Source organism: Vicia villosa, unplaced genomic scaffold (genome assembly GCF_029867415.1).
Source record: "Vicia villosa cultivar HV-30 ecotype Madison, WI unplaced genomic scaffold, Vvil1.0 ctg.002903F_1_1, whole genome shotgun sequence".
Taxonomy (NCBI): Eukaryota; Viridiplantae; Streptophyta; class Magnoliopsida; order Fabales; family Fabaceae; genus Vicia; species Vicia villosa.
In genome coordinates, this window is record NW_026706063.1 from 184,247 (window position 1) to 197,293 (window position 13,047).

Consider the following 13,047-nt stretch of genomic DNA (forward strand, 5'->3'; position numbering starts at 1 on the left):
CTTCTTTATATGAGAATGTGAGAATGAATCTGAACCATTAGATTTTAAAATAAATGGTGAAGATTATGTGTGAATCTTTATTTATCTCTCTTCAATCTTTTATTTTAATGATGGAGGAGAGAGAAAAAATATTCACACATAATCTCCACCATTTATTTTAAAATTCAATGGTTCAGATTCATTCTCACATTCTCATATAAAAAAGACATTCTCATATGATATATATATATATATATATATATATATATATATATATATATATATATATATATATATATATATATATATATATATATATATATATATATATATATATATATATATATATATATATATATATAAACTTAATCCATATCTTGACCATTAATTTTTATTAATCTAATCGTTAGAAATAATAAGTAATAGTTTTGTCTCTCCACATTTAATTATTTATTATTTTTAACCATTAGAATGAAAAGAACTAATGGTCAAGACATGCGGTAAATTTTAATAACTATATATATATATATATATATATATATATATATATATATATATATATATATATATATATATATATATATATATAAAAGGGATATTCTTTTTTTTATAACAAGACTCATTCATTAATTAAGCCAAAGAGTGTGAAACAACATTAGCAGCAATTATAGAGGGTACACCCATTCCAAGTTCTGGCACCAAACCTATGGCCCAAGACAACAAGGTTGTGGGCAGTTTAATTATGGTTCCTACTAATAAAAACAAAACATAAAACTTGGCAGCTAGCTGCTAAAGAAATACAATCAGCTACATGAGGCTCTATTTCAGCCACCACAGAACATCCATTAAGGCTATCAATAACAGTCAACGCGTCCGAATGTAAAATCACCCGCTTGAGCTTTAGTTGCTCCGCAATCTTCAGAGCCCATCAGACAGCCAGAGTCTCCGCAACAACAGGATTCGTGTCTATTGTTATCTTGTTTGTAGCAGACAAATTAATTACACCATCATGGCTTTGAATTACACATCCCATTCCGACAGTTCCGTCCATAAAACAGCCAACATCGACATGAATGATATTAATATTTTGGGGGCAGCCCGTGTCCACAATCGGAGGCGTGACTTTCCTCTTTCTCTGCTGTCCCGAATTAACCGCATTAAATTCATCTATCCATTCTCTAGCATCCTCCGCCACTATTTGCGGGAAAAAGCTATGATCCTTAAAAAGAATATTATTTCTAGCCCCCAAATTTTCCAGGTTGTGACACATATCAGTTGGGAAGCCAACTGGTCTTTAACATTCAACCACATTTCCAGCCAGGAATTAATCTTAGTCGAAGGAAAGTCACGAAGGCCTAGAGGGGAAGAGAACCGAACCTGTTTGGACGCCTCGCACTGCATGAATAAGTGCTCAATAGTTTATGGATGGTTGTGACATAAGGGGCACTCTGGTGAAATCTGAATTCCTTTCCGAACAAGGTTTGCTCTAACAGGGAGGATGTTCTTTGTCACTCTCCAAAGAAAATTCTTCACTCTGTTGTGAATCGGTGCAGTCCACAGCAATTTTCAAAGCTTCTCATTAACCCGCCTCGACGGGCCCGGAATCGAAGTCTCTATTCTTCTTCTTCTAAGAATGTGGTATGCTGATTTGATAGTATTAATTATGTCCTTCTCATAGTGCCAAACAAACTTATCAATAGGTTGACTCTAGGATAATGGGATATTTATGATTTGAGAGCGAGTCAATGGGCTGAAGCATGTGTTGATTAGCCTCTGATTCCAGCCTCCTGCAACTGGGTCAAGGAGATCACAAACCAAAGCCTCCTCCTCAATTTCCCTAACTGGACCAGCAGATTTTAAACCATTCCCGGTGGGAATCCAATTATCTTTCCAAACTCGAACATTTCTTCCGTTTCCAATCCTCCATCCGGAACCATACTCAACAATATCCCGAGATTCCATTATGCTTCGCTGTAACGCCCCATTTTAAATTAGATCATTTTTTAAATTATTTTAATAATTATGTGATGCGATGTTGCAATGCGTTTGGCGAAGAATGTGACGTACATGTTAGCCTTGTATGATGTGGTGTTGTTATGTGTGGGATTTCTTAGCGAGAAACGTAGTAGTCTTAGGAAATAGAAGAGTTGTGGTTTAAGGTAACTAAAGACGTAGAAATATGGGGGTGTAGTGAAAGATTTGGTAGTAATAATATTATTTCTAATTATTAGTAGAATATTATAATAATTAGTCTTTTATTAATTAATTAAATAGGAAGAGCGAAATTGGAATATTGAATTAGGGGTCCAAGGGGCTAAGTAGTCATATAAGGGAAATTATAGGTTAGATCGTATCATTCTGTACAAAAAGAGAAGTGAAGCAGAGAAAGAGAGAAGAGGAATCAATCGTGTTTGGAGAAAGAGCATAGTGTGGTAGAGCTTAAGGAATCAAAAACCCAAGGTAAGGGTGGGGTTCCGACTATCTAATATTGGGTATAACTATAAGTAGATGATGATGGCATGTTAGGTTTTGGGTATAGATGGTCTTTAGGATTGAATGTCTATAATTGATGTGAAGAATATGTTTTATCTATGTTATCATGAATTGCTTAAGTGATTAGATACTAGTAGGTTGTTTTTGGGGTTTTGTTGGATTAATGAGCCTATGATGAAGATTGATGAAATTGGTAAAAACCCTTATCGAATATAGGTATGGATAAATCCTTGATGAATGTATGATGTTAAGACCTCTAAATAGGTGCTTTATGTTAGACGCTGGCCTGAGGATCTAGAGGGGGGGTGAATAGATCTCACAGAGTTTTTCGGAATTATTTCGAACTAAAGCGAAAGCGGTTCTGAATTGACTTGCGTCTATTCCGGACCGTTATTGCAAGGGTCGTATATGTGACAAAACCACAAGATAATTGAGATTAACGATGAAGTGATATGTTATCGAATCAATACGTTTCACAGCTGAAAATCAATTAACTTCTAAATTGACAAACTTTAGTTTGCAATGCAGTAATAATGGAATAAGAAAAAAGACAAACACTTGGTGATAATGTTCAAATTTATGATGATTCAAGATGTGGTGAATTGTGATGTTTATGCAGAACCTTAATTCACAATTTTAACACTTGAATCGTTAATCAATTTTGCAATTATGACCAAATATGAACAGAAAGTAAATGAAAAGATAAAAGCGACAAGAACACGATATTTGTTCAGGCAGTTCGTCAATCGTCCTCGCTACGACTACGTCTGCCCCCAATTCCAAATTGAAATTGGGAAATCTTCCATTAATGTTGAAAGCAGTTTATACAAAGAAGAAAACAAAGCGATAAACAATAAACCGAATTTGTCGATCCTTTGAATCTTCTTCCCCCTTAATCTTGAGCAAGATCAAGGTGATCCAAGAGCTTCACTTCATCCCTTTTCTGCAGTGTCTTGAATTGCCTTGAACCCTTGTTCTTCAATCTTCACACTCAGATGGATCCTCGATGAAACCTCTTGATAAAAACCCCCAAGAAACACCTATCTTGGAGGACAAAACCCTCGGATTTTATTCACCAAAAACCCCACAAATCTTCACCCACTAGGAATCTTCAATTTCGTTCCATGGACGTTATCGAACTCGATCACTAACCCTCAACGCAAAAATGATTATGTGTAATTGTGTTGGAGATGACGAAGAACGAAGATGAGAAGACTTTGTGTATCTTTCAGTCGTTGGTGTGCATGAATAATTAATATGGAATGATATATATAGTTGCTGGTATGTTGGAGCAGAGAAAACACATAATTTGGGAAGTTTTCAGCAAATAGGTTGACCTACTTTAGTGCTTAGGTCGACCTAACAGAAGCAGAGTTGAAATTGTCCCAGTTAGGTTGACCTGTTAGGTTGGCCTAAAATCTGTTAGGTTGACCTGCTGAAGGTTTAGGTCGACCTAAAGTCAGTTAGGTTGACCTGTTGAAGGTTTAGGTCGACCTAAAGGCAGTTGTTTCCAGTTAGGTCGACCTGTTGAAGGTTTAGGTCGACCTAAAGTCAGTTGAAATGCATTTTTGTGACTTTTATTCAGTTTAGGTCGACCTAGGAGTGTGGGTAGGTCGACCTAACAGTGACATGTGTAAATCCCTTCAGTTTAGGTCGACCTGGGAGTGTGGGTAGGTCGACCTAACAGTGACCTTGTCAGTTTTGCTGAGTTTGCTCTGGTTTTGAGTCGACCTAGGGCTTTGCTTGGTCGACCTAACAGATGCAATACCATTTTCTGAGTGATTTGAGCTTCATAATCTTCCATTGTCTTGAGTCATTCATTTATGCTTTTGTATTTGGTTGCTTGTGATGTTTGCCATGAATCAAAAACTCATTTGTGAGTGTATGCTTGTTCTTACACTTTAGGCTGTTATAAATGGTATATAATCGTAGGACTTCGAATTCTGAAACTGAGACTTTTTACGAAATCGAACTCGGAGGTACGAAAGGCCTCCAACGGTGAAAATCGCACTTTTCTGGTTTGTTGTGCTGTCAGATTCGCCGGGCGAAAGAAAAGTCTCCCCGGGCGAGTGTTTGCATGGAAAATTCGCGGGTGAGAGGGCCAAAAAGTGGCCATACTTCTGTGATAGAGCGTCGGGCGAATGGAAGGTTTCGCCGGGCGAATGAACCCAGATTTTGAGAATTTAAAATGATCAAAACGTTTGACTTGGGTGTCTGTTTGATGCGTCGTTCGAACCGTTGGAAAGCTAAACAAAATTTCTATCATATGATAACCATTTATATAACAGTAGCTTAATATTTTAAGGGAAGAAATCCAATATTCATAATGATGTTGTATGTGTTTTAATACGAAGTATTGTGTTGTTTACGAAGATGATGCGAGAGCAGTATGGCTGCCACATATATGTTGTTTTATGATGATATTGATGTTGATTTCCTTGTGTGACATTGTGTTGGATACCTTTGTTCGGTAGTTGCATGAGGATATTGTTGTATGTGTGTCTCGTGCATTACATAATTAACGAGGATGATTATTGTTGTGAAGGATCGACATTTCGAAGTTAGTCGTTGCCTTCATTTGGCATTACGAAGTTAGCCATTGCCCACAGATGGCATTTGTGAAGATTTTGGTACCACATGCATGATGTCGTGTCAGTAACATTGCATTGCATTTTTAGTTGTTAGATGATGTGGTGATGAGATTGTATTATATAACCAATATGTGTCTATGATGAATGATGATGTTGTGGGTGTTTCTGTAATCAATTATGAAGCATGACTATAGATTGTTGAACTTAGGATCTAACTTGATGTATCTGTCATATGCTTATAATTATGCCCTTTATTATATTGTCATTGAAATCTCACTCCTTCTGTTTGAATGTTACCTCTATGTGGATAACGAGTAGGTGATCCGCAATAGGCGAGGTTAGACGTCGTGTTTGTCGAGTCGATGTCATGCTCTGATACGTAATGCCGGGGAGGGATGAACGCTTATTTGTTTTGATTGTTGAATTTTTGTTTTATGTGGAATATTTTGAGAGTAGTGTAACTCTCTTTTATTTGAATATTCGTTGGAATTTTTTATGAGTAAAGATGTTGCTGAATAATTATGTTTTATTTTCCGCTGCAATAATAAAGAAGTTAATGTTTTGAAGAATTATAATAATGATGTTGTCGGTTCATGTGAAGTGTGTTATGTATCTACGTTTGATAAACCTAAGCATACGTGTTTTCAATGTTGATGACGAAGTAGCATCCTATTCTTGATGTTTTGTATTGAAGTTTTTATTTACTCTTATTTATTTTATTAATTAAAATAGCGACGGGGAATAGGGTGCTACATTTTGGTATTAGAGCAAGTCGGTCTGTCTGACCAAGTTATTGAATCATTAATGTAGCGATGGTCTAGTACTATCTTTGAATTTTTCTAATAATTGTTGGATGTTATGGTGAAACAGAAAATGGCTGGAAGAAACGATGCCGCTATTGCTGCTGCTTTGGAAGCTTTGGCTCAGGCTGTGCAGCAACAGCCTATCGCTGGTGGAAATGATGGATCTCGTGTGTTAGAGACTTTCCAGAGGAACCACCCACCTACGTTTCGAGGAAAGCATGACCTTGAAGGAGCACAAGAGTGGCTCAAGGAAATTGAGAGGATCTTCTGAGTTATAGACTGTTCGGATGCACAAAAGGTGCGTTTTGGTACTCACAAGTTGGCAAGTGAGACTGATGACTGGTGGATTGCTACTCGCCAGAGAATGCAAGGAGTAGGTGTGGTTATTCTTGGGCTGTGTTTCGCAGGAAGTTCCTAGTGAAGTACTACCCGGAAGATGTCCGCGGCAAGAAAGAGATTGAGTATCTAGAACTGAAACAGGGAGAAATATCAGTGACTGAGTATGCTGCCAAGTTTGTGGAATTGGAAAACTACTATCCTCATTACACCAAGGAGACTGCTGAGTTTTCGAAGTGTGTCAAGTTCGAAAACAGGTTACGTTCAGAAATCAAGAAGGCAATCAGCTATCAGCGAATCTGTAAGTTTCCGGACTTGGTGAATTGTTGCAAAATTTATGAGGAAGATAGTAAGGCTCACTAAAAGTCATTCCAATCATTTTCATTAAATAGGAATTAATTTCAGCTTTCCGGAGGTTCAAACGGTGTATAAAAAGGAGTTACAGATCAAAAGATACGACAAATAGAAGTTTTATAAAATGCTGCATAACACGGTTCGCTTAGTGGACCTCTAGCGCGCTAACTGAAAAATGGCAGAAAGTTCCATCCTCAAATTCTCGCTTAGCGGACTCACGATTTTCAAAAATTGTTCCCAGACTTCGCTTAGCGGACCAGATCCTGCTTGGCGGGCGTGCGATTATGCAGAAAAATAACAGAGAGCTCAGTTCTGCGAAAAAGCCCTTCCACCACTCAAAACCACTTTCATACATCAATTAAAAGCACATATAACCAGTATATAACATTTATCCTCAACAATCTATATTCAAAAACATGTTTAGAGCCACAGTTCATAGAAGCTAGCATAAACCCTAACAATCTCAATTTCACAAACATGGATACAAAGCATATAATCAAAACCCCACCATAATCTATCATCATACAATCCCTTATCATGAAAGAATTACACACTTATCTTGGTTTGGATTGAAGACAACTCTAATCTTCAATTTGGGATTTGCCCTAGTTTCTTCTCCTCTTCTCTTCTCTTTCTTTTCTCTTTCACCAAATGTCACTTCTAATTATATTTTCACAATTCTCTCTTGTTTTGTTAATCTTACTAACTTTCTTATTATTAATAATGGGCGTAAATCAACACCTCCCAAATACTAATGCTAACTCTCTAAGTTAGGCCCAATACTAATAATCTCACTAAATCATTACTACTAATTCCTAATAAAATAACATAAAACCAACTAATCACATAATTATCAAATAATTCACAAAACACACAATAAAATAAATAATTAAAATAACACGGGCGTTACAACTCTCCCCCACTTATAATATTTTCGTCCTAAAAAATTTACCTCATTCATACAACTCGGGATACGACTCCCGCATCTTGCTTTCCAACTCCCACGTCATACTCTCTCTGGCAGCTCCCGACCATAATACTTTCACCAAAGCAATCTCCTTGCCTCTAAGCGTTTTTCGTTTCATGATCCTCAATTCGTACCGGCATTGTCTCCACCGTGAGATTATCCCGTACTTGCACATTATCCATATGAATCACATGAGACGGATCAGAAATATACTTACAGAGTTGCGACACATGAAACACGTCATGTAAATTCGAAAGATTCGGCGGTAGCGCCACTCTATACGCCACATTTCCAACCTTGTCCGAAATATGATACGATCCAATAAAACAAGGAGTGAGCTTCTTAGACTTCAATGCTCCCCCCACACTAGTCATCGACGTGACTCTCAAAAACACATGATCACTAGCCTGAAATTCCAAATCCTTCCGCCGCTTATCATGGTAACTTTTCTGTCTACTTTGAGAAGTCTTCATATTCTCTTGAATCAACTTCACTTTCTCAGTAGTCTCTCAAACAATCTCCGGTCCAAGTACTACACTCTCTCCAGATTGATGCCAACGCAATGGAGTCCTATACCTCTGACCATACAATGCTTCGAAAGGAGCCATTCCAATACTAGAATGGTAAATATTGTTGTAAGTGAACTCGATCAATAGAAGATAAGTATCCCACGAACCTCCCTGCTCAAGAACACAAGATCTCAACAAATCCTCCAACGACTGAATAGTCCTCTCCGTCTGACCATCTGTTTGAGGATGATACGCCGAACTCAACCTCCACTTAGAACCCACTGCTCCTTGCAAACTTTTCCAAAAATCAGAAGTAAACCTCGGATCTCTATCTGAAACAATACACAGATGAACACCATGCAGCTTAACAATTACATTGGTATAAATCTCTGCCAACTTCAAAACTGGATAAGTGATGTTAATAGGAATAAAATGAGCCGACTTTGTAAGCCTATCAACGATCACCCAAATCGAATCATGTCCTCTTGACGTATTAGGCAAACCCTTCACAAAGTCCATTGAAATGCTATCCCATTTCCATTCTGGAACTTCTAACGGTTGCATCAACCCTGCAGGCTTCTGATGTTCAACTTTTTAATTTCTAACAAGTCAAACATGCATACACAAACTTCACTATATCATGCTTCATTCTAGTCCACCAAAACAAATTCTTCAAATATTGGTACATTTTAGTAGCTCCTGGATGAATACTCAAATTACTTCTGTGACCTTCTTCAAGAATCGCTCTCTTCATCTCCACATCATCGGGAATGCAAATTCTATTACGGAATCTCAACACACCTTGCGCATCCAACTTAAAGTCACTATTCTCAGACTGATCAATTCCTACCATTGAATTGACCAACCTCATATCTAACTTCTGAGCTTCTCTGATACTATCCAGAAAGTCATTATTAATCCTTAGCATACCCAACCTAATACTCTTAGGTGTCACCTCTTAGACCAAACTCATATCTTTGAATTGCTCAATCAATTCCAGTTCCATAACCATCATTTCCGACATATGCAAAGCCTTTCGGCTTAAAGCATCAGCAACAACATTAGCTTTTCCTGGATGATAATTCAAACCGAAATCATAGTCTTTCAACAATTCTGACCACCTTCGTTGTCTCATATTGAGCTCCTTCTGATCAAACAAATACTTTAAACTCTTATGGTTGCTAAATACTTCAAATCTATAACCATAAAGATAATGCCTCCAAATCTTCAGTACAAACACAACTGCAGCAAGCTCTAAATCATGCGTAGGATAGTTCTTCTCATGAACTCTCAACTGCCTTGACGCATAAGCAACAACTTTATCATTCTGCATAAGCACACCTCCTAAACCCATCTTAGAAGCATCATAATATACTACAAAAGATTCTTCCGGATTAGGAAATATTAAGATCGGAGCTGACGTCAATCTCTTCTTCAATTCGGTAAAACTTTCTTCACATTGAAGATCCCACACAAAATCCTTACCCTTACAAGTCAACTTAGTCAACGGAAGTTCTAACTTGGAAAAACCTTCTATAATAATCGGCTAATCCCAAAAAGCTTCTAATCTCGGTAACCGACTTTGGAGTTTCCCATCGCAACACAACATCTACTTTAGATGCATCTACAGCAATGTCGTCATCTGAAATAACATGGCCAAGAAAACTGACTTCTTTCAACCAAAATTCACGCTTGGACAACTTCGCATACAACTTATTCTCTTTCAAAACTTGCAACACCAGTTTCAAATGTTCAGCATGCTCTGTATTTTATTTAGAGTAAATGAAGATATCATCAATGAACACCACCACAAACCGATCCAGATAATCATGAAAAATAAGGTTCATGTACTCCATAAATACTCCTGGCGCATTAGTAACACCGAAGGGCATTACAGAATACTCATAATGTCCATAACGTGTTTTGAAAGCCGTCTTTTGCATATCCTCGTCTTTCACTTTAATCTGACGGTAACCCGACCTCAAATCAATCTTACTAAACACACTGGCACTAACCAATTGATCCATCAAGTCATCAATTTTTGGAAGTGGATACTTGTTCTTTATAGTTCCCTTATTCAACTTCCTGTAACCAATACAAAGTCTCATACTTCCATCTTTCTTCTTGACTAACAACACTGGAGCTCCCCACGGCGACACACTTGGTCTGACAAACTTCTTCTCAAGTAACTCCTCTAGTTGCTTCTTCAAATCCAACAATTATGATGCGGACATCCTGTACGGTGCCATCATCATAGGTCTGGTAACAGGTACAAGGTGTTTACGGTGATTTCCGGTAAACAACCGCTAGTCTTCCAAATTAAAATATACTTTGGTTACTCGCAGGATCGACTAGATTGATCCTAGGACATGTGCCGAAAAGTTGTCTTTCAGAAAGATTTGATTCATGTTCTCTTGGTTTTTTATTGGTTTATAAGGTTATGTTATGAATGTATAAATAACTTTGCAAAATAAACCAAATGAATATATGACGAAAAGTAAATTGGTTAGACAATAAACGTAAGTAAAATTTTGATAAGAATGTAAAAGGGAATGTAAATTGCAGGAATGGAAAAACTTAACGAAAAAGTAAGGGAATGTAAAATACTTCGATTCTATAATGGAAATACAAACATATGTAAGGTGTTGGTGTTACACGTACATTTCTCAGTGACAACTCTTTCTCGTAACGCTTGATACTTGAGTAATTTGTGAGTAATTTGTACAAAATGAACACCCTGGATCCTGAAACTAAGAACCTTATTTATACTAATTCGACCCTAAAGGTCCTACGCTAACGAAATGCCACGTTGCCCGAATGCATGTGTTTCGAATCCCTGGGGCGCCATCTGTCCTTGTTGGTTTAAAGAAAACATTTAGAAATTCAAAACCTCCCGCCCGAATCTTATTTGATACGTGGCAACGTATTCTTCGCGAGAATGCATCGAAATACTTTAAGTTTCAGCAACCTTGTATTTCGGAAAACCATTTAAGTCTCGAAGACCACCTATCTCGATTCAGCTTCAATTTTAGGAATCTTCATTACAAATAACATTCTCAGAAATAGATATCAAATCCATTTTCTCTTCGAAACTTAAGTCTTCGAAAAGCATATACAACAATCGAAATCTCCAGCTAACACAAGGTCAATAGAAAATTCAACTTCTCTCTCTGCCGGTACATCAGGAATTTCATCAGGGAAAACTTCAGGAAATTCCCGCACCACCTGCAACTCATCTATTATAGCTTGATTCTCAATAGACAACGATGCCACCAACGCGAACACTTGCACTTCTCCTTTCATTAACAGGCACAACTGTCTAGCAGACAACAATTTAACACCTTCCTCTTCAGGAGTAGAGAATCTGAGAACGGAGCCATTAACCCTGGATCCTGATACTGTAGCGGGGAAAATCTGAGAACGAAGCCTTTAAATTGACTCGACTCAATATTTCAGTGAAAGTCGCCACCGCGCTTTATTGTTTCCAAAGGAAATGGAAAAAGAACGAAAAAAACCCAAAGTTTGTTTTTAAAACAAAAAGAAGAGATCTTAGGTATGGGTGTTGATTATACAAGGGGAGGGTTTTAAGCACCCCTCATATCTGTGGTACTCCACAGGAACCTTTTTTGAAAATCTGTGTCGTGTGTGCTAAAAAAGGGTTTGTTTTATTTTTAAAATAAGCTCGGCAAGACATTAAGCCTTGTGCCTACATACCTCCTCGGTGCAATGGAGAAGTCAAAGCTAATGTAGTTCTGCTTAAAGGGAAAAACAGTTTAAAAAGGAATAAACACTTTATCATCGTCGGAGAGAATACTCAGCCATTGATCTTGAGCATAAGAACAAATGAGTTCTTTGCTTCCCAAATGAAAGAAAGGCTCCAACTCGGATAGAAATCGACGAGTATGCCACTAGCTCTCTCACGCGGAAAAGATCTCATTATATCAATCAATTTCAAAATCGTGGGGTATCGCAACTCATTTCAACAATTAATCGTGTCTAAACTTTTGAAGAAAAGCCACTAAGGGCAAAAGATATTTTAAAGAAAGGTTTTAAAAGAGGTTTTACAAACATAAGAAGATTTTTGAAAAAGGGAGAATATTTTGAAAATCTAAGAAGGGGAGGAGATGAAGAGGCTATCTTAATGCGTAAAATAAAAGCAAAGGAAAGAAACGGTCTAACCAAAATAAGAAGCCAACACTTGACATTATGATTCAAGGTAGATTTTCCATCCTTTGGAATATCAATACTAAACCAACACATTACCACTTGGGGATCCAGATGAACTTATTATCTTTAGCACCACTTTGCATTAAGCACATTAAAATTCTGACGAAAATCGGGCAGAGTAACAGCTGTTTTCGGGTAAAATCCTTATCAGCCTTGGAATTAACCATCAAGGGCTTTCAAGGAAATACCTGCACACACAAACAGACAACAATCCAATGCCAGGACGACATAATAATGACAGAGTAACAAACATAATAAGGGTCCAGAAGTACTAAGTCCAAAAGTCCAAGTCTCCAAAATGCTCGGGATAGTAACCAATAGTCCATAGGGCCTTAAGTGTTTTTTAGATTTTTGTTATTTATTAGTGTTTTAGCACAAAAATAGAGTATGGTCCAAGTGGATAAAAAGAAAATAGCAGAAACATAAACAAAATGTCCAAATGAACAAAGAAAAAATAGCGGAATATAAACGTCCAAATGGACAAAGAGAAAATGGCGGAAACATAAACATGATGAAATGATAAAATAAAACAATAAGGTGAAAAATATAAAGAGCAATATAATAAAGTGCTAAAATTAAAGTCAATTGTTAGATGTTAAAGATAACCATCTTGAAACTTGTCAAGTATGTTATCAAAGTTAGTAATAAAGAAATATGGTGAGTGAATGATGTTCTCGGATTTAAATTCAATGGAAATTTATCAGAGGCTTGATAAAATCATAGCGACTACACGATAAACTTCCATAAGTATTAAATCAACCGCATACAATTATCTTCCATGTTTGATC

The 13,047-nt window shown here is 37.1% G+C and overlaps 2 protein-coding genes across 2 annotated transcripts; one reads left to right on the forward strand and one right to left on the reverse strand.

Annotated features, from left to right (window-relative positions):
• The first annotated feature begins 5,936 nt into the window (after positions 1 to 5,936).
• LOC131640031 (uncharacterized) lies at positions 5,937 to 6,565 on the forward strand. Its single transcript, XM_058910447.1, has 2 exons — positions 5,937 to 6,106; positions 6,274 to 6,565. Exons 1-2 carry the CDS (start codon positions 5,937 to 5,939, stop codon positions 6,563 to 6,565), a joined length of 462 nt encoding a protein of 153 aa, XP_058766430.1.
• A 1,056-nt stretch (positions 6,566 to 7,621) lies between these two features.
• On the reverse strand, positions 7,622 to 7,996 carry LOC131640033 (uncharacterized). Its single transcript, XM_058910448.1, has one exon. The coding sequence runs from the start codon at positions 7,994 to 7,996 to the stop codon at positions 7,622 to 7,624; it is 375 nt and encodes a 124-aa protein (XP_058766431.1).
• Between the last annotated feature and the right edge of the window lie 5,051 nt (positions 7,997 to 13,047).

Bases quoted from the DNA above. Each gene is read 5' to 3' on its own strand.
- LOC131640031 (XM_058910447.1), top strand. From the start codon at position 5,937: ATGGCTGGAAGAAACGATGCCGCTATTGCTGCTGCTTTGGAAGCTTTG. The intron at 6,107-6,273 runs GTGGCTCAAGGA...TGTGTTTCGCAG, and splicing joins GACCTTGAAGGAGCACAAGA to GAAGTTCCTAGTGAAGTACT.
- LOC131640033 (XM_058910448.1), bottom strand. From the start codon at position 7,996: ATGAAGACTTCTCAAAGTAGACAGAAAAGTTACCATGATAAGCGGCGG.